This window comes from Phoca vitulina, unplaced genomic scaffold (genome assembly GCF_004348235.1).
Source record: "Phoca vitulina isolate PV1807 unplaced genomic scaffold, GSC_HSeal_1.0 scaffold13, whole genome shotgun sequence".
NCBI classification, from domain to species: Eukaryota; Metazoa; Chordata; class Mammalia; order Carnivora; family Phocidae; genus Phoca; species Phoca vitulina.
Window position 1 is genome coordinate 14,496,320 of NW_022589716.1, and position 27,570 is coordinate 14,523,889.

Here is a 27,570-nt window from a genome sequence, read left to right on the forward strand (position 1 = left end):
CATATTTGATCATATTCTGGTTTTTTTTTGTTTTGTTCTGTTTTTGTTTGTTTTTATCTTTATCTTTTTTTTTTTCCCCCTTTTTTCTCTCTTTCCCTTTCTTTTCCCACTGCTTCAGGTCTTTTCTGATTTGTTTAGAGTATATTTTCTGGGGACGTTGTTACCCTGTTAGCATTTTGTTCTCTCATTAATCTATCCTTCTCTGGACAAAATGACAAGATGGAAAAAATCACCTCAACAAAAAGAACAAGAGGTAGTACCGACTGCCAGGGACCTACTCAATACGGACATTAGTACGATGTCAGATCTAGAGTTCAGAATCATCACTTTAAAGATACTAGCTGGGCTTGAAAAAAGCATGGAAGTTATTAGAGAAACCCTTTCTGGAGAAGTAAAAGAACTAAAATCTAACCAAGTCGAAATCAAAAAGGCTATTAATGAGGTGCAATCAAATATGGGGGTGCTAACTGCTAGGATAAATGAGGCAGAAGAGAGAATCAGTGATATAGAAGACCAAAAGATGGAAAATAAAGAAGCTGAGAAAAAGAGAGATAAACAACTACTGGATCACGAGGGCAGAATTCGAGAGATAAGCGATACCATAAGACGAAACAACATTAGAATAATTGGGATCCCAGAAGAAGAAGAAAGAGAGAGAGGGGCAGAAGGTATAATGGAGCAAATTATAGCAGAGAACTTCCCTAATTTGGGGAAGGAAACAGGCATCAAAATCCAGGAAGCACAGAGAACCCCTCTCAAAATCAATAAAAATAGGTCAACACCCCGACATCTAATAGTAAAACTTACGAGTCTCAGAGATAAAGAGAAAATCCTGAAAGCAGCTTGGGAGAAGAGAGATGTAACCTACAATGGTAGAAACATTAGATTGGCAACAGACCTATCCACAGAGACCTGGCAGGCCAGAAAGGACTGGCAGGATATATTCAGAGCACTAAATGAGAAAAATATGCAGCCAAGAATCTATATCCAGCTAGGCTGTCATTGAAAATAGAAGGAGAGATAAAAAGCTTCCAGGACAAACAAAAACTAAAGGAATTTGCAAACACAAAACCAGCCCTACAAGAAATCTTGAAAGGGGTCCTCTGAGCAAAGAGAGAGCCTAAAAGCAACATAGACCAGAAAGGAACACAGACAATATACAGTAACAGTCACCTTACAGGCAATACAATGGCACTAAATTCCTATCTTTCAATAGTTACCCTGAATGTAAATGGGCTAAATGCCCCAATCAAAAGACACAGGGTATCAGATTGGATTAAAAAACAAGACCCATCGATATGCTGTCTGCAAGAGACTCATTTTAGACCCAAAGGCAACCCCAGATTGAAAGTGAGGGGGTGGAAAACCATTTACCATGCTAATGGACACCAAAAGAAAGCTGGTGTGGCAATCCTTATATCAGACAAATTAGATTTTAAAGCAAAGACTGTAATAAGAGATGAGGAAGGACACTATATCCTACTTAAAGGGTCTATCCAACAAGAAGACCTAACAATTGTAAATATCTATGCCCCTAACATGGGAGCAGCCAATTATATAAGGCAATTAATAACAAAAGCAAAGAAACACATCGACAACAATACAATAATAGTGGGGGACTTTAACACCCCCCTCACTGAAATGGACAGATCATCTAAGCAAAAGATCAACAAGGAAATAAAGACTTTAAATGGCACACTGGACCAAATGGACTTCACAGATGTATTCAGAACATTCCATCCCAAAGCAACGGAATACACATTCTTCTCTAGTGCCCATGGAACATTCTCCAGAATCGATCACATCCTAGGTCACAAATCAGGTCTCAACCGGTACCAAAAGATTGGGATCATTCCCTGCATATTTTCAGACCACAGTGCTTTGAAACTAGAACTCAATCACAAGAGGAAAGTCAGAAAGAACTCAAATACATGGAGGCTAAAGAGCATCCTACTAAAGAACAAATGGGTCAACCAGGAAATTAAAGAAGAATTAAAAAAATTCATGGAAACCAATGAAAATGAAAACACAACTGTTCAAAATCTTTGGGATGCAGCAAAGGCGGTCCTAAGAGGAAAGTATATAGCAATACAAGCCTTTCTCAATAAACAAGAAAGGTCTCAAGTACACAACCTAACCCTACACCTAAAGGAGCTGGAGAAAGAACAGCAAATAAAGCCTAAACCCAGCAGAAGAGAAATAATAAAGATCAGAGCAGAAATCAATGAAATAGAAACCAAAAGAACAGTAGAACAGATCAACGAAACTAGGAGCTGGTTCTTTGAAAGAATTAACAAGATTGATAAACCCCTGGCCAGATTTATCAAAAAGAAAAGAGAAATGACCCAAATCAACAAAATCATGAATGAAAGAGGAGAGATCACAACCAACACCAAAGAAATACAAACAATTATAAGAACATATTATGAGCAACTCTATGCCAGCAAATTAGATAACCTGGAAGAAATGGATGCATTCCTAGAGATGTATCAACTACCAAAACTGAACCAGGAAGAAATAGAAAACCTGAACAGACCTATAACCACTAAGGAAATTGAAGCAGTCATCAAAAATCTCCCAACAAACAAAAGCCCAGGGCCAGATGTCTTCCCAGGGGAATTCTACCAAACATTTAAAGAAGAATTAATACCTATTCTTCTGAAACTGTTCCAAAAAATAGAAATGGAAGGAAAACTTCCAAACTCATTTTATGAGGCCAGCATTACCTTGATCCAAAAACCAGACAAAGACCCCAACAAAAAGGAGAATTACAGACCAATATCCCTGATGAACATGGATGTAAAAATTCTCACCAAAATACTAGCCAATAGGATCCAACAGTACATTAAAAGGATTATTCACCACGACCAAGTGGGATTTATCCCTGGGCTGCAAGGTGGGTTCAACATCCGCAAATCAATCAACGTGATACAATACATTAACAAAAGAAAGAACAAGAACCATATGATCCTCTCAATAGATGCAGAAAAAGCATTTGACAAAGTACAGCCTCCTTTCTTGATCAAAACTCTTCAGAGTATAGGCATAGAGAGTACATACCTCAACATCATAAAAGCCATCTATGAAAAACCCACAGCAAATATCATTCTCAATGGGGAAAAACTGAGAGCTTTCCCCCTAAGGTCAGGAACGCGGCAGGGATGTCCACTATCACCACTGCTAATCAACATAGTATTAGAAGTCCTAGCCACAGCAATCAGACAACAAAAAGAAATCAAAGGCATCCAAATCAGCAAAGAAGAAGTCAAACTCTCACTCTTTGCAGATGATATGATACTTTATGTGGAAAACCCCAAAGACTCCACCCCAAAACTGCTAGAACTCATACAGGAATTCCGTAAAGTGGCAGGATATAAAATCAATGCACAGAAGTCAGTGGCATTCCTATACACCAACAACAAGACAGAAGAAAGAGAAATTAAGGAGTCGATCCCATTTACACTTGCACCCAAAACCATAAGATACCTAGGAATAAATCTAACCAAAGAGGCAAAGGATCTGTACTCAGAAAACGATCAAATACTCATGAAAGAAATTGAGGAAGACACAAAGAAATGGAAAAACGTTCCATGCTCATGGATTGGAAGAACAAATATTGTGAAGATGTCAATGCTACCTAGAGCAATCTACACATTCAATGCAATCCCCATCAAAATACCATCCAGTTTTTTCAAAGAAATGGAATAAATAATCCTAAAATTTGTATGGAACCAGAAAAGACCCCGAATAGCCAGAGGAATGTTGAAAAAGAAAAGCAAAGCTGGTGGCATCACAATTCCGGACTTCCAGCTCTATTACAAAGCTGTCATCATCAAGACAGTATGGTACTGGCACAAAAACAGACACATAGATCAATGGAACAGAATAGAGAGCCCAGAAATGGACCCTCAACTCTATGGTCAACTCATCTTTGACAAAGCAGGAAAGAATGTCCAATGGAAAAAAGACAGTCTCTTCAACAAATGGTGTTGGGAAAACTGGATAGCCACATGCAGAAGAATGAAACTGGACCATTTCCTTACACCACACACAAAAATAGACTCCAAATGGTTGAAAGACCTAAATGTGAGACAGGAGTCCATCAAAATCCTAAAGGAGTACACAGGCAGCAACCTCTTCGACCTCAGCCGCAGCAACTTCTTCCTAGAAACATCGCCAAAGGCAAGGGAAGCAAGGGCAAAAATGAACTATTGGGACTTCATCAAGATAAAAAGCTTTTGCACAGCAAAAGAAACAGTCAACAAAACCAAAGGACAACCGACAGAATGGGAGAAGATATTTGCAAATGACATATCAGATAAAGGGCTAGTATCCAAAATCTATAAAGAACTTATCAAACTCAACACCCAAAGAACAAAGAATCCAATCAAGAAATGGGCAGAAGACATGAACAGACATTTTTCCAAAGAAGACATCCAAATGGCCAACAGACACATGAAAAAGTGCTCAACATCGCTCGGCATCAGGGAAATCCAAATCAAAACCTCAATGAGATACCATCTCACACCAGTCAGAATGGCTAAAATTAACAAGTCAGGAAATGACAGGTGTTGGCGGGGATGCAGAGAAAGGGGAACCCTCCTACACTGTTGGTGGGAATGCAAGCTGGTGCAGCCACTCTGGAAAACAGTGTGGAAGTTCCTCAAAAAGTTGAAAATAGAGCTACCATACAATCCAGCAATTGCACTACTGGGTATTTACCCCAAAGATACAAAAGTAGGGATCCGAAAGGGTACGTGCACCCCAATGTTTATAGCAGCAATGTCCACAATAGCCAAACTGTGGAAAGAGCCAAGATGTCCATCGACAGATGAATGGATAAAGAAGATGTGGTATATATATGCAATGGAATATTATGCAGCCATCAAAAGGAATGAGATCTTGCCATTTCCAAGGACATGGATGGAACCGGAGGGTGTTATGCTGAGCGAAATAAGTCAATCAGAGAAAGACATGTATCATATGACCTCACTGATATGAGGAATTCTTAATCTCAGGAAACAAACTGAGGCTTGCTGGAATGGGGGGTGGGGTGGGAGGGATGGGGTGATTGGGTGATAGACACTGGGGAGGGTATGTGCTCTGGTGAGCACTGTGAATTGTGCAAGACTGTTGAATCTCAGATCTGTACCTATGAAACAAATAATGCAATATATGTTAAGAAAAAAAAAAGAAGAAGAAGATAGCAGGAGGGGAAGAATGAAGGGGGGAAATCGGAGGGGTAGACAAACCATGAGAGACGACGGACTCTGAAAAACAAACTGAGGGTTCTAGAGGGGAGGGGGGTGGGAGGATGGGTTAGCCTGGTGATGGGTATTAAAGAGGGCACATTCGGCATGGAGCACTGGGTGTTATGCACAAACAATGAATCATGGAACACTACATCTAAAACTAATGATGTAATGTATGGGGATTAACATAACAATAAAAAAATTTTAAAAAAATTGAGTATAGTTGACATACATTGTTACATTAGTGTCAGGTGTACAACTTAGATTTAGTAAGTTTTTACATTATGCTATGTTCACCACAAGTGTAGCTACCATCTGTCCCATTACACTGCTTTCACAATATCATTGACTGTATTCCTTATGTTGTGCCTTTAATTCCCAGGACTTATTCTTAAATGGCAAATTAACTGGATTCCAAGTAGAACACATTGTCTTTTTACCTTATCAGGTCTTAAGCACCGAAGAATTATTATTTTCTGTAGTTCATTTAGTTTTTCATCCATTGGTACTGGAAATTTAGCATTGTATGGCTCTTTACTGTCATAAATTTCCCGCCATTCAGTTATATGTTCACAAAAATGCTTCCTAATGGAAAAAAAGCTTAGTAGTTATTATTTCATTGGGGAATAATTTAAAAAGAGATTGTTAAACAAGGATATTACAAATTTACCTATCCTTATTCAATGCTGTCATCAAGTTTAAATAATTACCTGAATTCTTTGAAGGCAGGAAATTCACTTGCACGGCAAATTTCCTCCCAGCTTTTATCCTGTAGCCAAGTTGGATCAGGATTTTTCTCAGGACTCTTAAGACTTACTCCTCCAGTTAAAAGAAACATCAGTTCCTGGTATTCAATCTCTTTCTTTGCTCTGTAAAACCAAAATAAAGATTGCTGTAAATTGCTGATTTTAAAATTGAATGAAATCAATTTCTGCTTCTATAGCCTTGATAAAATAATCGGAACAGAATTACTCTACTGCCATAAACAATTGGAAAACTAGATAAAGTGAATGAAACAACTGTTTTTGGAAATTATACAACAGCCAGTGCAACACTGTGGTCCCTGAGAAAAGGGAGACAATTAAGGTGATCCCTATGATTGTCTCAGCTATCCACCTAGAGGCACTTTCCAGACTATGAAACAGAGAGGTGATCAAAATCAGAACTTGATAGTATTGCTGAATTGAATAAACAGAGATCAGAGTTAAGGAAGGCTGAGTGGCAGAGTTTGTGGGCAGAGTACCAGAGAGGAGGGAGATGCATGGAAAAGAGGTCCAGAAATCTGCATAGGTATCCTCTTGATTCGATTGCTAAATGCTAAGTCATATATGAATAGGGTAAAACTACGGGAGACCAGGCAAAGAATATCTGGGGAGCTGTAAACTGAGCAGCTACCAGAGCTCACACAAAACTTGGAGATAGGAATTCTCACCAACTAGAGTTAATCTTCGTTGAACACCAGAGGAATTCAGAGGCAACATCAGAGGGATCATGCCTTAGTAGCAAAGCTAACCTAGCCTTAGAATAAAGCCTATTCTAAAACTACCAAAAGAAAGCTTAAAAACAAGCCTTGAAAACATCAAACTAATCCAGTAATTTAAGTACCTGTATAAGTAAAGTCTAATGCTTTTTAAAGGAATAAAAAAAAAAACCAACCAGCATTTATCCATGTAAAATTCACACTATTCATAACGAGGAGAAAAAAATCAGTCAATAGATACATACAAGTGATAGAGATAATACAACAAAAAGATAGGAATGTTAGAAGAGCTATTACAAATATGCTGAAGGAATTAAAGCAAAACGAACATAAAGAATAGAGAAACAGGCAACAGAAAAAATAACCAAATGCAACTTCTAGAGATCAAAAGTATGAAATCTAAAAGAAAAATTCACTGATTTCTTTCCAGATGTAGAGAAAATGAAAGGATTCATTACCAGTAGATATATAGTATAAGAAAGGTTAAAGGAAGTTTCAGTTAGATAGAAATTTGAATCAACACAAAAGAATAAAGAGTGCCAGAGATGGTAACTATGTCGGTAAACATAAAAGACTTTTCTCTTATTATTTAAGTCTCTTTAAAAGATTACTGACTATTTAGGGGCACCTGGATGGTTCAGTCGGTTAAGCGTCTGCCTTTGGCTCAGGTCATGATCCCAGGGTCCTGGGATCGAGCCCCTCATTGGGCTCCTTGCTCAGCAGGGAGCCTGCTTCTCCATCTCCCTCTGCCTGCCGCTCCCCCTGCTTGTGTTCTCTCTCTCTCTCTCTGTCAAACAAATAAATAAAATCTTAAAAAAAAAAAAAAGATTACTGACTAGAGCAGAATAACAAGTGCTATGGGATTTATAATATGTACAAGTGAAATATATGACAATAACAAAACAAAGGCTGGGAGGAGAGAGATGGAAGTATATTGTTGTAAGTTCTTATACTATATACATATGAAGGAGTATAACTTTACCTGAAGATAGACTGTGGTATGTTAAAAGGTATACTATAATCCCAAGGAAACCACAAAAAGAATAAAACAAAAAAAAAATTATAGCTAGTAAGTCAACAAAGGAGATAAAATGGAATCATAATACATACTCAATTCAAAGAAAAAGAAAATGAGGAAATGGAACAAAAAACAGATGTGCAAAACAGAAAGCAAGTTGTAAGACAGTAGATTTAAATATAACTCTATTGTCTCATTGAATGTAAGTGGTCTAAACAATTTCACTAAAGGCAGCAATTATCAGATTGGGTAAAACAAAGAAGACCTAACTATATGTTGTCTACAGAAATACAGCTTAAATATAAAGATACAAATAGGTTAAAAGTAAAAGTATGAAAAAATATATACCATGCTAACACTATTCAAAAGAAAGCTGGGGTCTGTAATAGGATAATACAAAATAGATTTCAGAACAAAGGACAGACCAGGGATTAAAAAAAAAATTAAGTCAATTCATTAAGAGGTCATAATAGTCCTAAACACTTACACATATAATAACAGAGCATCAAAACACAAACAAACATTGATAGAACTGTCAGAAGCAATCTCCATAGCTAAGAGATTTTAAACCTCTCTCAAAAATCAATTGAACAAGTACACAGAAAATCAATTAGGATAATAGTATATAGACTAGCTTGACCTACTTGACATTTGTAGAACATTCCATTCAAAAACAGCAAAATACAGATTCTTTTCAATGGCATATAGAACATTTGCAGAGATAGACCACATTCTAGGCCTTAAAATGTCTCATTTATAAAATTTCTAGAAAAGGAAGAGTTATGGAGACAGAAAGCAGATCAGTGGTTACCTGGGGCTGGGAATAGGAATAGGAATTGACTAGTAGGCACAAGCAAGGAAACTCTGAGATGATGGAAGTGTTCTAAAACTGGATTTTGGTGATGGTTGCACAATTGTATAAATGTACTAAAAATCATCTAACTGTATTCTTACAATCAGCCAATTGCATAATAATTACCTAATAAAGCTGGGAAAAAGGGAAATTTTCCAGATAAACAAAAACTAAAGAAGTTTATCATCACTAAACTGGCCTTACAAGAAATATTAAAGAGACTTTTTTTGAGCTGATAAGAGAAGGCACTAATTAATAACATAAAACATACAAAAGTAAAAATCTCACTGGAAAAGGTAAATAGTAAAGGTAGTAGATTCAATCACTTCTAAAGCAAGTATGAAGGTTAAAAGACAAAAGTAATAAAATTAATTAAAACTACAATAGTTAAGGGATGCATAAAATATAAATATGTAAAATGTGACATCAAAAATATAAAATGGGGGTGTAGTAAAAAGATAGTTTGGAATGTGTTCAAATTTAAGCTGTTCTCATCTTAAAACAAACTATTATAAACACAGGATGTTATATGTGAACCTCAAAGTAACCACAAAGAAAAAAACTCCTGGTAAATACCACAAAGAAAATGAGAAAAGAACCTAAACACAAAACTAAAGAAAGCTATCATATCACAAGGGAAGAGAGAAAAGAGAAGAAAGAACAGAGAGGAACTAAGAAAACAGGCAGAAAACAATTACAAAATGGCAGTAAGTACATGCTTATCATTAATTACTTTAAATGCAAATAAACTGTCCAATCAAAAGACATAAAATGGCTGAGTGGATTAAAAAAAAGGACCCATATCTATGCTGCCTACAAGAGACTCAACTTAGAAGTAAGGATACACAGACTGAAAGTGAAGGGATAGGAAAAGACAGCCCATGCAAATAGAAATGAAAAGAAAGCTGGTGTAGCTATACTCATATCAGACAAAATAGACTTTAAAACAAAGACTACAATAAAATACCAAGAAGGGAATTACATAATGATAAAGGGGTCAATCCAGCAAGAAGACACAACATTTGTAAATATATATGTACCCACTGTAGGAGCACCAAATATATAAAGCAGATATTAACATACCTAAAGGGAGAACTTGACAGCAATACAATAATAGAAGGGCACTTTAATACCCCCACTTACATCAATGGATAGAGCAGCCAGAGAGAAAATCAATAAGGAAACACTGACCTTAAATGACACATTAGACCAAATGGACTTAGTAGACACATGCAGAAAATCCCAGCCAAAGGCAGAATACACATTTTTTTCAAATGCACTTGGAACATTCTCCATGACAGATCACATGTTAGGCCACAATAAATTCAAGAAGATTGAGATCATAATATTTATGTATTTATTTTAGAGAGAGAGAGACCGAGAGAGCACGAGCAGAGGAGGCGCAGAGGAAAAGGGAGGGAGAATCTCAAGCAGACTCCCTGCTGAGCATGGAGCCTGATACAGGGTCAATCTCACAACCCTGAGATCATAACCTGAACAAGAACCAAGAGTTGGACACTGAACCGACTGAGCCACCCAGACGCCCCAAGATTGAGATTATATTAAGCATCTTCTTTGACCACAATGGCAATAAAACAAGAAATCAATTACAAAAAGAAAACTGGAAAAACCACAAAAATGTGGAGATTAAGCAACATGCTACTAAACCAATGGGTCATCAAAGAAATCAAAGAAGAAATTTAAAAATATATGAAGACAAATGAAAACAGAAATATGACACACCAAAATCTATGCAGTGCAGCAAAAGTGGTTCTAAGAGGGAAGATCACAGCAATAAAGCCTACCTCAAGAAACAAGAAAAACCTCAAATAATCTAACTTTAAACCCAAAGGAACTAGAAAAAGAAGAATAAACGAAGCCTAAAGTTAGTAGAAGGAAAAAATTAACAAAGATCAGAGTGCAAATAAATCAAGACTAAAAATAAATAAATAAAAAAGATCAGTAAAATTGAGAGGTGGTTCTTTGAAAAGATAAACAAAATTGACAAACCTTTAGCTAGACTAACCAAGAAAAAGAGAGGGCTCAAATAAAATCAGAAATGAAAAAGAAGTTACAACTAAAGTTACAATTATACCACAAATAATCATATGCTAATGAATTGGACAACCTAGAAGAAATGGAAAATTTCCCCAAAATATAGAATCTTCCAAGATGAATCATGAAGAAATAGAAAATCTGAATAAACTGATTACTAGCAAGGAGATTGAATCAGTAATAAAAAACTCCCAACAAACAAAGTCCAGGACCAGATAGCTTCACTGGTGAATTCTACCAAACATTCAAAGAAGACTTAATACTTACCCTTCTCAAACTCTTCCTTCAAACAAAAGATTGAAATCTTGTCCTTGAGGGTATTATGTTAAGTGAAATAAGTCAGAAGTAGAAAGACAAAAAGTACAATTTCACTCATATGTGGAATCTAAAAATAAATAAATAAGCAAAACAAAAACAAACTCATAGACACGAAGAACAGATTGTTAGTTACCAGAGGGAAGGGGGTTGTTAGTGGGTGAAATGGGTGAAGGGGGTCAAATGTATGGTGATGGATGGCAACTAGATTTTTGGAAGTGATCACTTTGTAATAAATACAGTTGTTGAATTTTAATGTTGTACATCTACAACTTATATAATGTTACACACCAATTTTAACTCGTAAAAAATGAAAAACAAAAAAAACCACAAAGAACAATGGCAGTGAATAGAAAACAGTAACATATATGGTAGCTATTAATCCATTTATATAAATAATCACTTTAAATATCATTGGTTTCAATACATCAATTAAAAGACACAGATGGGGGGCGCCTGGGTGGCTCAGGAGTTAAGCGTCTGCCTTCAGCTCAGGTCATGATCCCAGGGTCCTGGGATTGAGCCCCGCATCAGGCTGCCTGCTCAGCGGGTGGCCTGCTTCTCCCTCTCCCGCTCCCCCTGCTTGTGTTCCCTCTCTTGCTGTGTCTCTCTCTGTCAAATAAATAAATAAAATCTTAAAAAAAAAAAAAAGACATAGATGGTCAGAGTGGATACAAAAAATGAGACCTAACTATATGTTGTCTACAAAAAAACCATTTTAAATATGAAAAGAGATAGATTAAAAGAAGAGGGATGGAGAAAGAAATACCATGCTAACATTAATCAAAATAAAGCTGGAATAGCTATATTAACTTCAGACAGAGATGACTTCAGAGCAAGGAAAATTATCAGGGATAAACAGGGCCATTACATAATGATAAAGGGGTTAATTCTCCCAAAAGACACAGCAATTGTTAATGTACCTTACAAGAGAATGTAAAAATATATGAGAGAAAACCTGACAGACAAGAAAAAATAGACTAATCCACTATTATAGTAATGGACAGATCCAGCAGCAGAAAATCAGTAAAGACACAGTAAAGACACACTTGAACTAAACAGCACCATCAGCTGAATACATCAATTGACTACAAGTGACATCTATAGAATATTTTATCAAACAACTTCAAAATACACATTCTTCTCAACCTCATATGGAACATTCACCAAGACAGAACACATTCTGGGCCATAAAACACACCTTAACAAATTTAAAAGAAGAGAAATCATATAAAGTATTCTCTCTGACTACAATAGAATTAAACCAGAAATCAGTAACAGAGAGATAGCTGGAAAACCCCAAAATACTTGGCAATTAAACAATACAATTCTAAGTAATGTATGGGTCAAAGAAGTCTCAAGAGAAACAAACATTTAGAATTAAATAAAAATGAAAACATAACTTATCCAAATTTGTGGGATGCAGCAAAAGTAATGCTCAGAGGAAAATTTATAACCCTGAATGCATTTATTGGATCTAAAATCAATCATTTAGGCTTCCACCTTAAGACACTAGAAAAAGAAGATCAAATTAAATCCAAAGCAAGTAGAAGTGAAGAAATGATAAAAATCAGAGAAGAAATTCATGAAATTAGGGGTGCCTGGGTGGCTCAGTCACTTAAGTGTCTGCCTCCCACTCAGGTCATGATCTCCAGGTCCTGGGATCGAGCCCTATGTTGGGCTTCCTGCTCAGCAGAGAGTGTGCTTTTCATTCTCTCTCTCTCTCTCTCTCTCAAATAAATAAAATCCTTAAAAAAAAAAAAGAAATTCATGAAATTAAAAACAAATCAAGAGGGGAAAAATCAATGAAACTGAAATCTGGTTCTTTGAAAAGATCAATAAAATTGGTTAACCTCTACCCAGGGTAACTAAGGAAATAAAGAAAGAAGACACAAATTACAAATATCAGAAATGAAAGAAGGGCCATCACTACTAATTCCATTGACATTAAAAAGATAATAAAACGGGCACCTGGGTGGCTCAGTCATTTAAGCGTCTGCCTTCCACTCAGGTCATGATCCCAAGGTCCTGGGATCTAGTCCCACATCAGGATCCTGGCTCAGTGGGGAGTCTGCTTCTCCCTCTACCCTTCCCCCCTGCTCATGATCTCTCTCACTCAATCTCTCTCTCTCTCAAATAAATAAATAAAAAATCTTAAAAAAAAAGATAATAAAACAATATTATGAACTCTATGTCCTCAAATTTGATACCTAGCCGAAATAGATCAATTCATTGGAAGACACAATCTGCCAAGATTCACACAAGGGGAAACAGATAATCTGAATAGACTTTGTGTTATTGTACTTGTGCCATCTTAACAAAACACGATAGGCTGGGTTGCATAAATAATGCAAATTTATTTTCTCAGAGTTCTGGAGGCTAGAAGTTTGGATCAAGGTTCTGGCTGACTTTGGTTTCTGATGAGACCTCTTTTCCTCGCCTGTAGACAGCCACCTGCTTACTGTGTCCTCACATGGCCTTTCTTCTGTGTGCATATGGAGAGAGAGAGCACTCTGGTAGCTCTCTTTTTTTAAGGACATTAATTCTATCAGATCAGGACCATACCTTTCTGAGCTTATTTAACCTGATTACTTCCTTATAGGTCTCATCTCTAAATATAGTCACACTGGAAGTTAGTGCATCAACATATGAATGGGGAGCCCAACTACGCAGTCCATAACTATATCTATTAAAGAAACTGAATTGATAATTAATAACCTTCTAAAACAGAAAGCACCATACTAAAATGGGTTCTGGAGAATTCTACCAAACTTATAAGAAGAAACTCTACAGATTCCTTACAATCTCTTCCAGAAAATAGCAGAAGGAATACTTCCCTAATTATTCTATAAATTCAGTATTACCCTAATACCCAAACTAGACAGAGATAGTATAAGAAAACTACAAACCAAATCTCTCAAGAACATGGATACAAAAATTCTCAACAAAATATCAGCAAATTGAATCAAACAATGTATAAAAAGAATAACACACCACAACAAAGTGATATTTATCTAGGTATGTAAGGCTGTTTCAACATTCAAAAATCAATTAATGTAATCTATCACATCAATAAACTAAAAAAGAAAAAGCACATGATCATATCAGTAGATGCAGAAAATTCATTTGACAAAATCCAATATGCTTTCATGATTAAAATTTTCAGCAAACTAAGTATAAAGGAGAACGTCCTCAATTTGATAAAGAACATTCACAAAAAAATCCTGTGGCTAACATCATACTTAAAAGTGAGAAACTAGAAAATTACCCACTAAGATCAAGAACAAAACAAGGATGTCCCTTTTCATCACTTGTCAACATCATACTGAAAGTCCTGGCTAGTGTAATAAGAAAAAGAAATTTAAAAATATATAGATTAGAAAAAAAACTAATTTGTCTTTGTTTGAGATGACATAATTGTCTATGTAGAAAATCCAAAAATCTGAAAGAATTGGTAAAAAAAAAACCTCCTAAAACTAATAGGCAATTATAGCAGGGTTGCAGGATACAATGTCAACATACAAAAGTCAGTCACTTTCCTATATATCAATGACAAGTGGAATTTGAAATTAAAAACATGATACCATTTGCAATGGCACCCAAAAAAGTGAAATACTTAGGTATAAACCTAACAAATCATGTACAAGATCTATATGAGAAAAACTACAAAAATGTGATGAAAGAAATCAAAGAAGAATTAAATAAATGAAGAGATATACCATGTTCATGAATAGGAAGAATCAATACTGTCAGGGTGTCAGTTCTTCCCGATTTGATCTATAATTCAAAATGACAGCAAGTTATTTTGTGTATAATTGACAAATTGATTCTAACGTTTATATGGAGGGGCAAAAGACCAAGAACAGGCAACACAATAATGAAGGAGAAGAACACAACTAGAAAACTGACATTACTGGACTTCAAGACTTATATTAAAGCTACAGTAATGAAGACAGTGTTGTATTGGTAAAAAAAAAAAAAAAAAAAAAAAAAAGATAGACAAATAGATCAATGGAACAAAATTTTGTGGATTTTTGGGGCACCTGGGTGGCTCAGTCAGATGGGCGTCTGCCTTCCACTCGGGTCATGGTCCCAGAGTCCTGGGATTGAGGCCTGAGTCAGGCTCCCTGCTTAGTGGGGAGCCTGCTTCACCCTCTGCCCCTCCCCCTGCTCTTGCTCTCTCTCTCTCTCAAATAAACAAATAAAATCTTTAAAAAAAAAAGAATTTTGTGGATTTTCTATAAAGTTCACCTTATATGAAGATGCAAAAGACCCAGAATAACCAACACAATATTTAAGAAGAACAAAGGACTGACACTACCTGACTTCGAGACTTACTATAAAGCTAATTAAGTCAATACTACAAAAGAACAAATATAAATCAGTGATACAGAATAAAGAATCCAGAAATACACACATATAAATAGAGCTACCTGATCTTTGACAAAGAAACAAAGGCAGTATAATGGATAATCTTTTCAACAAATGGTGCTGGAACAACTGGATATCCACATGCAAAAAAAAAAAAAAAAAAAAACTAGACAGAGACTCTTCACAAAAACTAACTCAAAATGGATCATAGACCTAAATGTAAAATGCAAAACTATAAAATTCCTAGATTACATAGAAGAAAATCTAGGTGACCTTAGATATGTTAATGATTTTTTAGATATAATACCATAAGCCATGAAAGAAAGAACTGATAAGGTGGACTTCATTAAAATTTAAAAAGACACTGTCAAAAGAATAAGAAGGCAAGCCACAGACTGGGAGAAAATATTTGCAAAAGGCATATCTGTTGAAGGACTATCATCTAACTCAACAATGAAAAATGAACAATTAAACTGATTCAAAAGTGGCCAAAAGACCCAACACCAAAGAAGATATAAAGATGGCAAATTAGCATATGAAAATTTCTCAACATTACGTGCCATTAGCAAATTGCAAATTAAAATGAGATAACACTACACATCTGTTAGAATGGTCAAAATCCAGAACACTGACAAGACCAAATGCTGGCAAGGATGCAGAGCAACAGGAACTCTTACTCATTGCTAGTGGAATGAAAAATGGTGTAGCTACTTTGGAAGACAGGTTTTTTACAAAACTAAACATACTCTTACCACATGATCCAGCAATCACACTCTTTGGTATTTAATCAAATGAGCTGAAAAGTTATATGCATATAAAAACTTACACACAAATGTTTATAGCAGTTTTATTCATAATATTCAAAACTTGGAAGCAACCTAAATGTATTTCAGTAGGTGAATAAACTGTGATACATCCAGAGAATGGAACATTACTTAGTGCTAAAAAGAAATGAGCTATCAACCCATGAAAAAACATGGAAAGACCTTAAGTGCATATTATTAAGTGAAAGAAACCAATTTGAAAAGGCTCTATTTCTTTTTTTTTTTTAAGTGAACTCACAACTCCGACATCAAGAGTTGCATGTTCTACCAACTGAGCCAGCCAGCTACTCTGAAAAGGCTCTATTTCTTGACCTGGTTGGTAGTTACATAATTTTTGCTTTTTAAGAATTCACTGAAGTGTACATGAATATTGTGTGGACTTTTATGTGTGACCCACATTTTAAAAATCTATTAAATATCAAAACACCAATACTATTGTAGAGAAATGTACAAGTAAAATCATGACTTAAACAGAGCAGAAACATGATATCCTTCTGTGAGAAGACATCCTCATCAATTAGTTTCCCCAGGCAAGTTTTTTAAAGCGAATAAAGAAAAATCAAGTAACTTACAGAAGAAGATTGGCACATAACAAAAAGGAAAACAGCAGCTTGTCCTTCTCAAATAGTGATCGGCATATATTACAATATAAGTTGTATGTGAAGTGGTCATTTAAATATCGTAGGCGCTTTTCCAAAATTTTGGATTTGTTACTGAAAGGTTGAAAAACAGGCAAACATATTGAGTCAAACAAAACTAAGAAAAAATAAGTAACACATGAATTAACACATAAGTATTCACTGTTAAAAATATGAAACTAAACACACACACACACGAGTGCATATAAAACTGGTGAAATCTGCAGGTGCCTTGGTGGAAGTCGGTTAAGCAACCAACTCCTGGTTTCAGCTCAGGTCCTGATCTCAGGGTCGTGGGAGGTCACCCTGCAGGGGCTCTGCGCTCAGCATGGAGTCTGCTTGAGTTTCTCTCTGCCCTTCCCCACCATCTCAAATAAATAAATAAAATCTTTAGAAAAGAAGAAAAAAAACTGGTGAAATCTGAATAAGCTCTGTGAATTTCCTGGTTTTGATATTGTACTACAGTAATGCAAAATGTTACCACTGGAGAAACTGAGTGAAGGATACATGGGACCTGCCTATATAGTTTTGTGTTTGTGTGCAACTTCTTGTAAATTATAAGTAAAAAACACAGTATAATTCTATGAGAAAACGAAATTGGGTTTATACCATCTATTTTCAAAATTCTAAACTTCTTATTGTATTCCAAAATGACTGAAAACAAATAGTTAATGAAAAGATACCTATATTAAATCCCTATTATGTGAGATTTATGTTGGGCAGGGAACTGTAAGACACAAAGAAGTATGAAACATTTTTGTCCCAAAGAAACATCAAATCTAGATCAAGATGTATATTTTTTCAAAGATTTTATTTATTTATTTGACAGAGAGAGACACACACACACAGCGAGAGAGGGAACACAAGCAGGAGCAGAGGGAGAGGGAGAAGCAGGCTTCCCATGGAGCTGGGAGCCTGACGTGGGGCTCGATCCCAGGACCCTGGGATCATGACCTGAGCCGAAGGCAGATGCTTAATGACTGAGCCACCCAGGCGCCCCAAGATGTATATATTTTTAAAAAATATGTGAAAAGCCAGAAAATATATGGACAAAATGTTACTTCTGGGTGTGGTTATGGCTGATATTTTTCTTCTTTATACTCTTATTTGTTTAAAATTTTGTAATAATCATGTATTATTTTCATTTTTTTTAGTTCAAAAATTTTTCAGTAATACTGAAAGGAATGTAAGATGATACACCCATTCTGGGAAAGTTTGGCATCTACTTAAAAAAAAAATAAACAAGCAACAACCACATGACCCAGCAATTGCACTCCTGGGCATTTATCCCAGAAACGAAAACTTATGTTCACATAAAAACCTGCACAGGCATGTGTATAGCAGTTGTATTCATAATAGCTAAGAACTGGAAATAACCCAGATGCCCTAGAGTACATCAATATCATGAAATACTTTTCAGCAATGAAAAGGAACAACCTACTGACACACGCAACCTGGATGAATCCCCAGAGAATGAAGCTGGGTGAAAAAAAGTCAGTCCTTAAAAGTTATATGCAAATATGGGGCACCTGGGTAGCTCAGTTGGTTAAGGGTCAGACTCTTGATTTCAGCTCAGGTCATGATCTCAGGATCAAGCCCCTGAGCCAGACTCTCCACTGAGCGAGGGAGTCTCTTTGAGATTATTTCCCTTTACCCCTCCCCGCCCGTCCCCCTGCTCATGCTTACTTGCTCTCTAAAATAAAGAAATCTTTTTTTAAAAAAAAGTTATGTGCTATATGATTTCATTCTTGAAATAATGAAATTACAGAAATGGAGACTGGATTAGTGGTTGTCAAAGGTTAAGGAGAGGGTAGGGAAGGGTAAGAGTGGATATGGCTGCAAAGGGCAGCATGGGAATCCTTGTGCTGATGCAAGTGTTCCCTGTCTTGACTGTATCAACATCCATATCCTGGTTTTGATCTCATACTATTGTAGAGGTTTCCAAGATGTCACCATTGAGGAAACTGGGTAAAGGGTACACAGGATCGGGACTTGGGAAAAGATGGCAGAGGAGTAGGGGACCCTCCAACCGGTCCCCTGAATAGAGCTGGATATCCACCAGACCACTCTGAACACCCACGAAATCAGCCTGAGATGTAAGAAGATAGATCTGGATCTCTACAAATAGAATATCGCAGGTGGTTGTTTTCGAGGTATGAAGCAAGGAGCCGTGATTCCACGGGCAGATATCGGAAGATAAAACGGAAGGGGGAGGGAGCCTTCAGGATCCTGCACCGCCAGTTTGCAAAAGCCTCCCACGCTGGGGACGGGGCACAGACTTGCAGACCGGCAGTGGCAGGGAAAGGACTTTAGGGGAGTTCCCCGACTGAAACCCAGAGCGGTGGGGCCGCACGTGTGAACTGGGGGTGGCTGGCGGTTTTAGAAGCACAAAGGGCAGAGACGTGCCCCGACATGGAGGCAAGGACTGGGAGTGCTGCGGAGGGGTGCACAACCGAGGACGCTGCAGTTTATAGCAGCACAGACAGAAACAGAGATAGTGTGGCCTGGAGAGCTCACTGAAGAACAAACTGCGATCTCTCTGCTCTGAGGCAGAGGGTTAGAAACGGTCTCTTCTGCTCTGACTTGCGGAAGGGACGTGGAAAGCCCCCAGGGAAAGCCGCCAGAGAACAAAAGCCCCAAAAAACCGGTTTTCACTGAGCCCATCCCCCCCCCCCAGGGGGCAGGACAACTCTGCCCAAACAGGGTTGCCTGAGTAACAGCACAGCAGGCCCCTCCCCCAGAAGACAGGCTGGGGGAGGTTCCCTATAAAACAGGTGCATCTTGCTTGGGTTGTGGTCAATAATCTGGACTTTGTACATTCCCTCAACCACCCCTCAACAGAATGACTAGGAGGAGGAACCCCCAAAATAGGAAAGACTCAGAGACTATGACTTCTGCCACAGATTTACAAATGCATACAGATATAACCAAGATTTCAGAAATGGACTTCAGGGTAACAGTTATGAAGACAATAGCTAGAATGGAGAAATCGATTGATGGCAACATAGAATCTCTAAGGGCAGAAATGAAAGCTGAACTAGCAGAACTTAAAAATGCTATCATGAGATCCAATCTAATTTAGATACTCTAACAGCTAGGGTAAACAAGGCAGAAGAACGAATTAGTGATCTAGAAAACCAACTGATAGAAAAGAAGGAAAAAGAGGAAGCCAGGGAGAAACTACTCAAAATCCATGAAAACAGAGAAATAAGTAACACCATGAAACGTTCCAATGTCAGAATTATTGGAATCCCTGAGGGGGTGGAGAGACAGAGAGGACTAGAAGATATATTTGAGCAAATCGTAGCTGAGAACTTCCCTAATCTGGGGAGTGAAACAAACATTCGTGTCCTAGAGGCAGAGAGGAACCCTCCCAAGATCAAGGAAAACAGGTCAATGCCCCGGCATGTAATATTAAAACTTGCAAATCTTAGAACCAAGGAAACCATCTTAAGGGCAGTTAGGGGGAAGAGATTCCTTATGTACAGAGGAAGGAACATCAGAATAACATCAGACCTATCCACAGAGACCTGGCAAGCCAGAAAGGCCTGGCAAGACATATTCAGGGTACTAAATGAGAAGAACATGCAGCCAAGAATACTTTATCCAGCAAGGCTGTCATTTAGAATAGATGAAGAGATGCAGAGCTTGATTGGCAGAAACTAAAAGAATATGTGACCACTAAGCCAGCCCTGCAAGAAATATTAAGGGGGGTTCTATAAAAGTAGGAAAGACCCCAAGAGTGATATAGAACAGAAATTTACAGAGACAATCTATAGAAACAAGGACTTCACAGGCAACATAATGACAATAAATTCATATCTTTCAATAATCACTCTCAATGTGAACAGCCTAAATGCTCCCATAAAACGGCACAGGGTTGCAGATTGGATAAAAAGACAGGACCCATCCATATGCCGTCTACAAGAGACTCGTTTTGAACCTAAAGATACATCCAGACTGAAAGTGAAGGGATGGAGATCCATCTTCCATGCCAGTGGACCTCAAAAGAAAGCTGGGGTAGCAATTCTTATATCAGACAAATTAGATTTTAAGCTAAAGACTGTAGTTAGAGACACAGAAGGACACTATACCAATCTTAAAGGGTCTATCCAACAAGAAGATCTAACAATTGTAAATATCTACACCCCCAACACGGGAGCAGCCAACTACATAAGCCAACTGTTAATCAAAATAAAGAGTCATATTGATAATAATACATTAAATGTAGGAGACCTCAATACTCCACTCTCAGCAATAGACAGATCATCTAAGCAGAAAATCAACAAAGAAACAAGAGCTTTGAATGACACACTGGACCAGAAGGACCTCATAGATATATACACAGAACATTCCACCCTAAACAAGAGAATACTCATTCCTCTCGAGCGCACATGGAACTTTCTCCAGAATGTGTATGTATGTGATCACATACTGGGTCACAAATTAGGTCTCAACTGATACCAAAAGATTGAGATTATTCCATGCATATTCTCAGACCATAATGCTTTAAAACTGGAACTCAATCACAAGAAAAAATTTGGAAGAAGTTCAAACACTTGGAAGCTAAAGACCACTCTGCTCAAGAATGTTTGGGTCAACCAGGAAATCAAAGAAGAACTTAAACAGTTCATGGAAACCAATGAGAATGAAAACACATTGGTCCAAAACCTATGGGATACTGCAAAGGCGGTCCAAAAGGGGAAATATATAGCCATCCAAGCCTCACTCAAAAAAATAAAAAAATCCCAAATTCACCAACTAACTTTACACCTTAAAGAACTGGAGAAAAAGCAATGAACGATGCCTAACCCATGCATTAGAAGAGAAATAATTAAGATTAGAGCAGAGATCAATGAATTAGAAACCAGAAACAGAGTAGATCAGATCAATGAAACTAGAAGTTTGTTCTGTGAAAGAATGAATAAGATCAATAAACCACTGGCCAGACTTATCCAAAAGAAAAGAGAAAGGACACAAATTAATAAAATTATGAATGAAAGGGGAGAGATCATGACTAAAACCAAGGAAATAGGAACAATTATTAGAAATTATTATCAACAACTATATGCCAATAAATTAAGCAACATGGAAGAAATGGATGCCCTCCTGGAAACCTATAAACTACCAAGACTGAAACAGGAAGAAATTGACAACCTGAATAGACCAATAACCAGTAACGAGATTGAAGCAGTGATCAAAAACCTCCCCAAAAAAAAAGAGCCCAGGGCCTGATGGATTCCATGGGGAATTCTACCAAGCATTCAAAGAAGAAATAATACCTATTCTCCTGAAGCTGTTTCAAAAAATAGAAACAGAAGGAAAGCTTCCAGACTCATTCTTTGAGGCCACATTACCTTAATCCCCAAACCAGGCAAAGACCCCTTCAAAAAGGAGAATTTCAGACCGATATCCCTGATGAATATGGATTCCAAAATTCTCAACAAAATCTTAGCTAATAGGATCCAACAATACATTAAAAGGATCATCCACCATGACCAAGTGGGATTTATCCCCGGGATGCAAGGGTGGTTCAACATTCGCAAATCAATCAACGAGATAGAACACATTAATAAGAGGAGAGAGAAGAACCATATGGTCCTCTCAATTGATGCAGAAAAAGCATGTGACAAAATACAGCATCCTTTCCTGATTAAAACTCTTCAGAGTATAGGGATAGAGGGAATATTCTTCAATTTCATAAAATCCATCTATGAAAAACCCACAGCGAATATCATCCTCAATGGGGAAAAGCTGAGAGCCTTTCCCTTAAGATCAAGAACACGTCAAGGATTCCCACTCTCGCCACTATTGTTCAACATAGTACTAGAAGTCCTAGCAACAGCAATAAGACAACAAAAAGAAATAAAAAGTGTTCAAATTGGCAAAGAAGAAGTCAAACTCTCTTCGCAGGTGATATGTGATTATGTGGAAAATCCAAAAGATTCCACCCCCAAATTACTAGAACTCATAGAGCAATTCAGTAATGTAGCAGGATACAAAATCAATGCACAGAAATCAGTTGCTTTCTTATACACTAACAACGCAACTGTAGAAAGAGAAATTAGAGAATCGATTCTATTTACAATAGTACCAAAAACCGTAAGATACCTTGGAATAAACCTAACCAAAGAGGTAAAGGATCTATACTCTAGGAACTACAGAACACTCATGAAAGGAATTGAAGAAGACACAAAAAGATGGAAAAACATTCCATGCTCATGGATTGGAAGAATAAACATTGTTAAAATGTCTATGCTGCCCAGAGCGATCTATACTTTCAACACCATCCCGATCAAAATTCCAGTGACATTTTTCAAAGTGCTGGAACAAACAATCCTAAAATTTGTATGGAATCAGAAAAGACCCTGAATCGCCAAGGAAATGTTGAAAAAGAAAAACAAAGTTGGAGGCATCGCGTTGCCCGATTTCAAGCTATATGACAAAGCAGTGATCACCAAGACAGCATGGTACTGGCACAAAAACAGACATATAGACCAACGGAACAGAATAGAGTGCCCAGATATGGACCCTCAACTCTATGGTCAAATAATCTTCGACAAAGCAGGAAAAAATATGCAATGGAAAAAAGACAGTCTCTTCAATAAATGGTGCTGGGAACATTGGACAGCTATATACAGAAGAATGAAACTCGACCATTCTCTAACACCATACACAAAGATAAACTCAAAATGGATGAAAGACCTCAATGTGAGACAGGAAGCCATCAAAATCCTAGAGGAGAACATAGGCAGTAACCTTTTGACATTGGCCACAGCAACTTCTTTCAAGATACATTTCCAAGGGGAAGTGAAACAAAAGCAAAAATGAACTTCTGGGACTTCATCAAAATAAAAAGCTTCTGCACAGCAAAGGAAACAGTCAACAAAACAAAGAGGCAACCCACAGAATGGGAGAAGATATTTGCAAATGACACTACAGACAAAGGGCTGATATCCAAGATCTATAAAGAATTTCTCACACTCAACACCCAAAAAACAAATAATCAAGTCAAAAAATGTGCAGAAGACATGAACAGACACTTCTCAAAAGAACACATACAAATGGCTAACACACACATGAAAAAATGTTCATCATCATTAGCCATCAGGGAAATTCAAATCAAAAGCCACATTGAGATACCACCTCACACCAGTTAGAATGGCAAAAATTGACAAGGCAAGAAACAATGAATGTTGGAGAGGTTGTGGAGAAAGGGGAACCCTCTTACACTGTTGGTGGGAATGCAAGTTGGTACAGCCACTTTGGAAAACAGTGTGGAGGTTCCTCAAAAAATTAAAAATAGAGCTACCCTATGACCCAGCAATTGCACTACTGGGTATTTACCCCAAAGACACAGATGTAGTGAAAAGAAGGGCCATATGCACCCCAATGTTCATAGCAGCAGTGTCCGCAATAGCCAAACTGTGGAAAGAGCCAAGGTGCCCTTCAACAGACGAATGGATAAAGAAGATGGGGTCCATATATAAAATGGAATACTAACTCAGCCATCAGAAAGGATGAATATCCAACTTTTACATCAACATGGATGGGACTGGAGGAGATTATGCTAAGTGAAATAAGTCAAGCACAGAAAGTCAATTATCATATGGTTTCACTTCCTTGTGGAACATAAGGAATAGCATGAAGGACATTAGGAGAAGGAAGGGAAAAATGAAGGGGGGATATCGGAGGGGGAGATGAACCATGAGAGACTATGGACTCTGAGAAACAAACTGAGGGTTTTAGAGGGGAAGGGGTGAGAGGATGGGTTAGCCCGGTGATGGGTATTAAGAAGGGCACGTATTGCATGGAGCACTGGGTGTTATACTCAAACAATGAATCATGGAACACTACATCAAAAACTAATGATGTACTGTATGGTGACATAACCTAATAAAATTAAATTAAATTAAAAAAAAGAGTACACAAGATCACTGTATTATTTCTTTTCTTTTTTTTATTAAGATTTTTTTTTAAGTAATCTCTGCATCCAACATGGGGCTCAAACCCACAACCCCAAATTAAGAGTTGCACGCTCCACTTACTGAGCCAGCCAGGCGCCCCACTGTATCATTTCTTATAACTGCATGTGAAGGGTGCCTGGGTGGCTCCGTCGGTTACCCGTCTGTCTTCAGCTCAGGTCGTGATCCCAGATTCCTGGGATGGAATCCCACATCAGGCTCCCTGCTCAGCGGGATGTCTGCTTCTCCCTCAACCCTCCCCCCTCCCTTGTGCTCTCTTTCTCTCTCAAATAAATAAAATCTTTTTAAAAATATAACTGCATGTGAATCTACATTTGTCTCAAAATTAGTTTAATTTTAAAATTTAGTTTCATTTTTAAAAAGCAATCTTTTGGCCCATGGAAAGGGGATGAAGAACAGCAGATGGTGACACTTCTCTGAGCAGACCTTTTGTACAGGATTTACTTCTGGATTCACGTTAATGGTTTATATGCTCAAAAATATAATAAAATCAACAAGGATGAAGGGAAAATTCTAAAATGAAATACAAAAGAACCCCCAAACCAACAACAAATGAAGCTAACTGTACTGCACATGAATAATATCACTATACTGAAGGGAGAAAAGATTAATCAAGTAACTTTTGAATATAAATTTTTTATGTCACAAAACAAAAAGACTGTAATTTTCTGTGTGTACATATGCATTTAATTCTCTTCAATATACTCAAGAATCACTGAATTTGCTGATCACTACATCATACAGCAAATCTATGTTTAATATTTTCAGGAACTTCCCAAATATTTCCAAAGTGGCAATCCTGTAAACTGCAGGATTTTACAATCCTGCCGGCAGTGTATGAGGGTTCTGAGGACTCTACGTCCTTGCTGACACTTGTTAGTGACATTTATGTCAATTCCTTGGCTTGGATCTCCTCCATCGTGTGGACTGTGTAAATTCAAATTCCAAGTCCCAACTGGGAAAGCTTAGGGATATCAATCACTCAGGAGAGACTGTCCTACCAAGAGCCCCTGTAGACTATACACGGTAGGCTCAAATCATACTTTTATTCTACTTAACAAATACAGCAGGTACTAAATACCAGACATTGTGATAAACACTTCACAGATATTAAATTCTCATAACAGTTCTAAAAGGTAGGTACTATTATTATCTCTATTTTATAGATAAGGAAAATTGAGGCAATTACAGAAAGCCTGTATCAGCGTAGCTAGTATGTGGTGAACCGAGACTTAACCCCTTTCTCCAGTCTGACTCCAAAATCTGTGTATATCCATTAACTAGTTAAAGTGAAAATATCTAGCAAACAATTAGAAATGTGGGACTGAAGCTTTTCAAAAAATATTATTTATTTTTAAGATTTTATTTATTTATTTATTTATTTTTAAAAGATTTTATTTATTTATTTGAGAGAGATGTGCAAGAGAGAACTCAAGCAGGGGGAGCAGCAGAGGGAGAGGGAGAAGCAGGCTCCTCACTGAGCAGGGAGCCCAACGCAGGGCTCAATCCCAAGACCCTGCAATCATGACCTGAGCTGAAGGCAGATGCTTAACTGACTGAGCCACCCAGGCACCCCTTAAGATTTTATTTATTTATTTTTTTTAAGATTTTATTTATTTATTTGAGAGAGAGAATGAGAGAGAGAGCATGAGAGGGGTGAGGGTCAGAGGGAGAAGCAGACTCCCTGCTGAGCAGGGAGCCCGATGCGGGACTCGATCCCGGGACTCCAGGATCATGACCTGAGCCGAAGGCAGTCGCTTAACCAACTGAGCCACCCAGGCGCCCAAGATTTTATTTTTAAGTAATCTCTACACCCAATGTGGGGCTCAAACTCACAATCCCGAGATCAAGAGTTGCATGCTGTACTGACTGAGCCAGTGAGGCACCCTGGGACTGAAACTTTTTAGAGATCTCAAGGGTGGAGAGAGGTATTGGAGTTGCCAGCAAAAATAAGTCAAGCGCCATATTAAAATACTTAAAAGAGGCAAGAAGGACTAAAGCTAATCCCTCTATGCCTATATCTTGAGTAGGGGTGAAACAAAACTTAGAACAAAAAGGGGGCTTTCTCTCTCCCTTTCTTTCAACTTTCCCATATTTTTTTTTTAAAGATTTATTTATTTATTTTAGAGAAAGAGATAGCACAAGGAGGAGAGGCAGAGGGAGAGGGAGAGAAAGAATCTCAAGCAGATTCTGTGCTTAGCGCAGAGCCCAACATCTCACCACCTTTAGATCACAACCTGAGTCAGACGCCTAACTGACTGCACCACCCAGGCGCCCTTCAACTTTTCCACGTTTTTAAATGTTCTATAATGAATGTGTATTACAAAATAAGAAAAAAGTTACGTATTTTTGGGGAAAGGATGGTGAAAATCCAACCTAGAGAGGATGAATGAAGCTAGAGAATGTTTACCTGTCATGAATAGAGTTGATATAAAGGTTGACAAACCAGGTGAGAGAGTACTGGTACATGGGATCAATGTTAGCCAGGTCTGCAATGCTGAAGAACAATACTGATGAATGTTTAGCAATGGCTCTGTAGCCTTCTCGAGACTCTGCTATTTTGAGTTCCGTTTTTTCTGCAATCTAGAAGAAAAGAAAAAGCAGGATTAAGGAGTAGGAAATGTGTTTTTTAATTATGTATTTTTCATATAATAAAGTTTATATTTAAAAAAAGAGCCCCCAACTCAATGACAAAATTATAGAGGCATAGTTTATAAGAAAAGGCTTTATTATGATAAAAGCTAGAAAGAAAGAAAGAAAGAAAGAAAGAAAGAAAGAA

General features: G+C 37.4%; 1 protein-coding gene across 1 annotated transcript in view; it reads right to left on the bottom strand.

Annotated features, from left to right (window-relative positions):
* DNAH12 (dynein axonemal heavy chain 12) overlaps positions 1–27,570 on the bottom strand; it is a 234,173-nt gene that overhangs the window by 30,940 nt on the left and 175,663 nt on the right. The window contains exons 58-61 of the mRNA XM_032412204.1: positions 27,202–27,374; positions 16,741–16,881; positions 5,963–6,121; positions 5,693–5,837 (exon numbers count right to left, since the gene is read on the bottom strand). Coding sequence (XP_032268095.1) covers positions 5,693–5,837; positions 5,963–6,121; positions 16,741–16,881; positions 27,202–27,374 — 618 coding nt within the window. The remainder of the gene's footprint in view (positions 1–5,692; positions 5,838–5,962; positions 6,122–16,740; positions 16,882–27,201; positions 27,375–27,570) is intronic.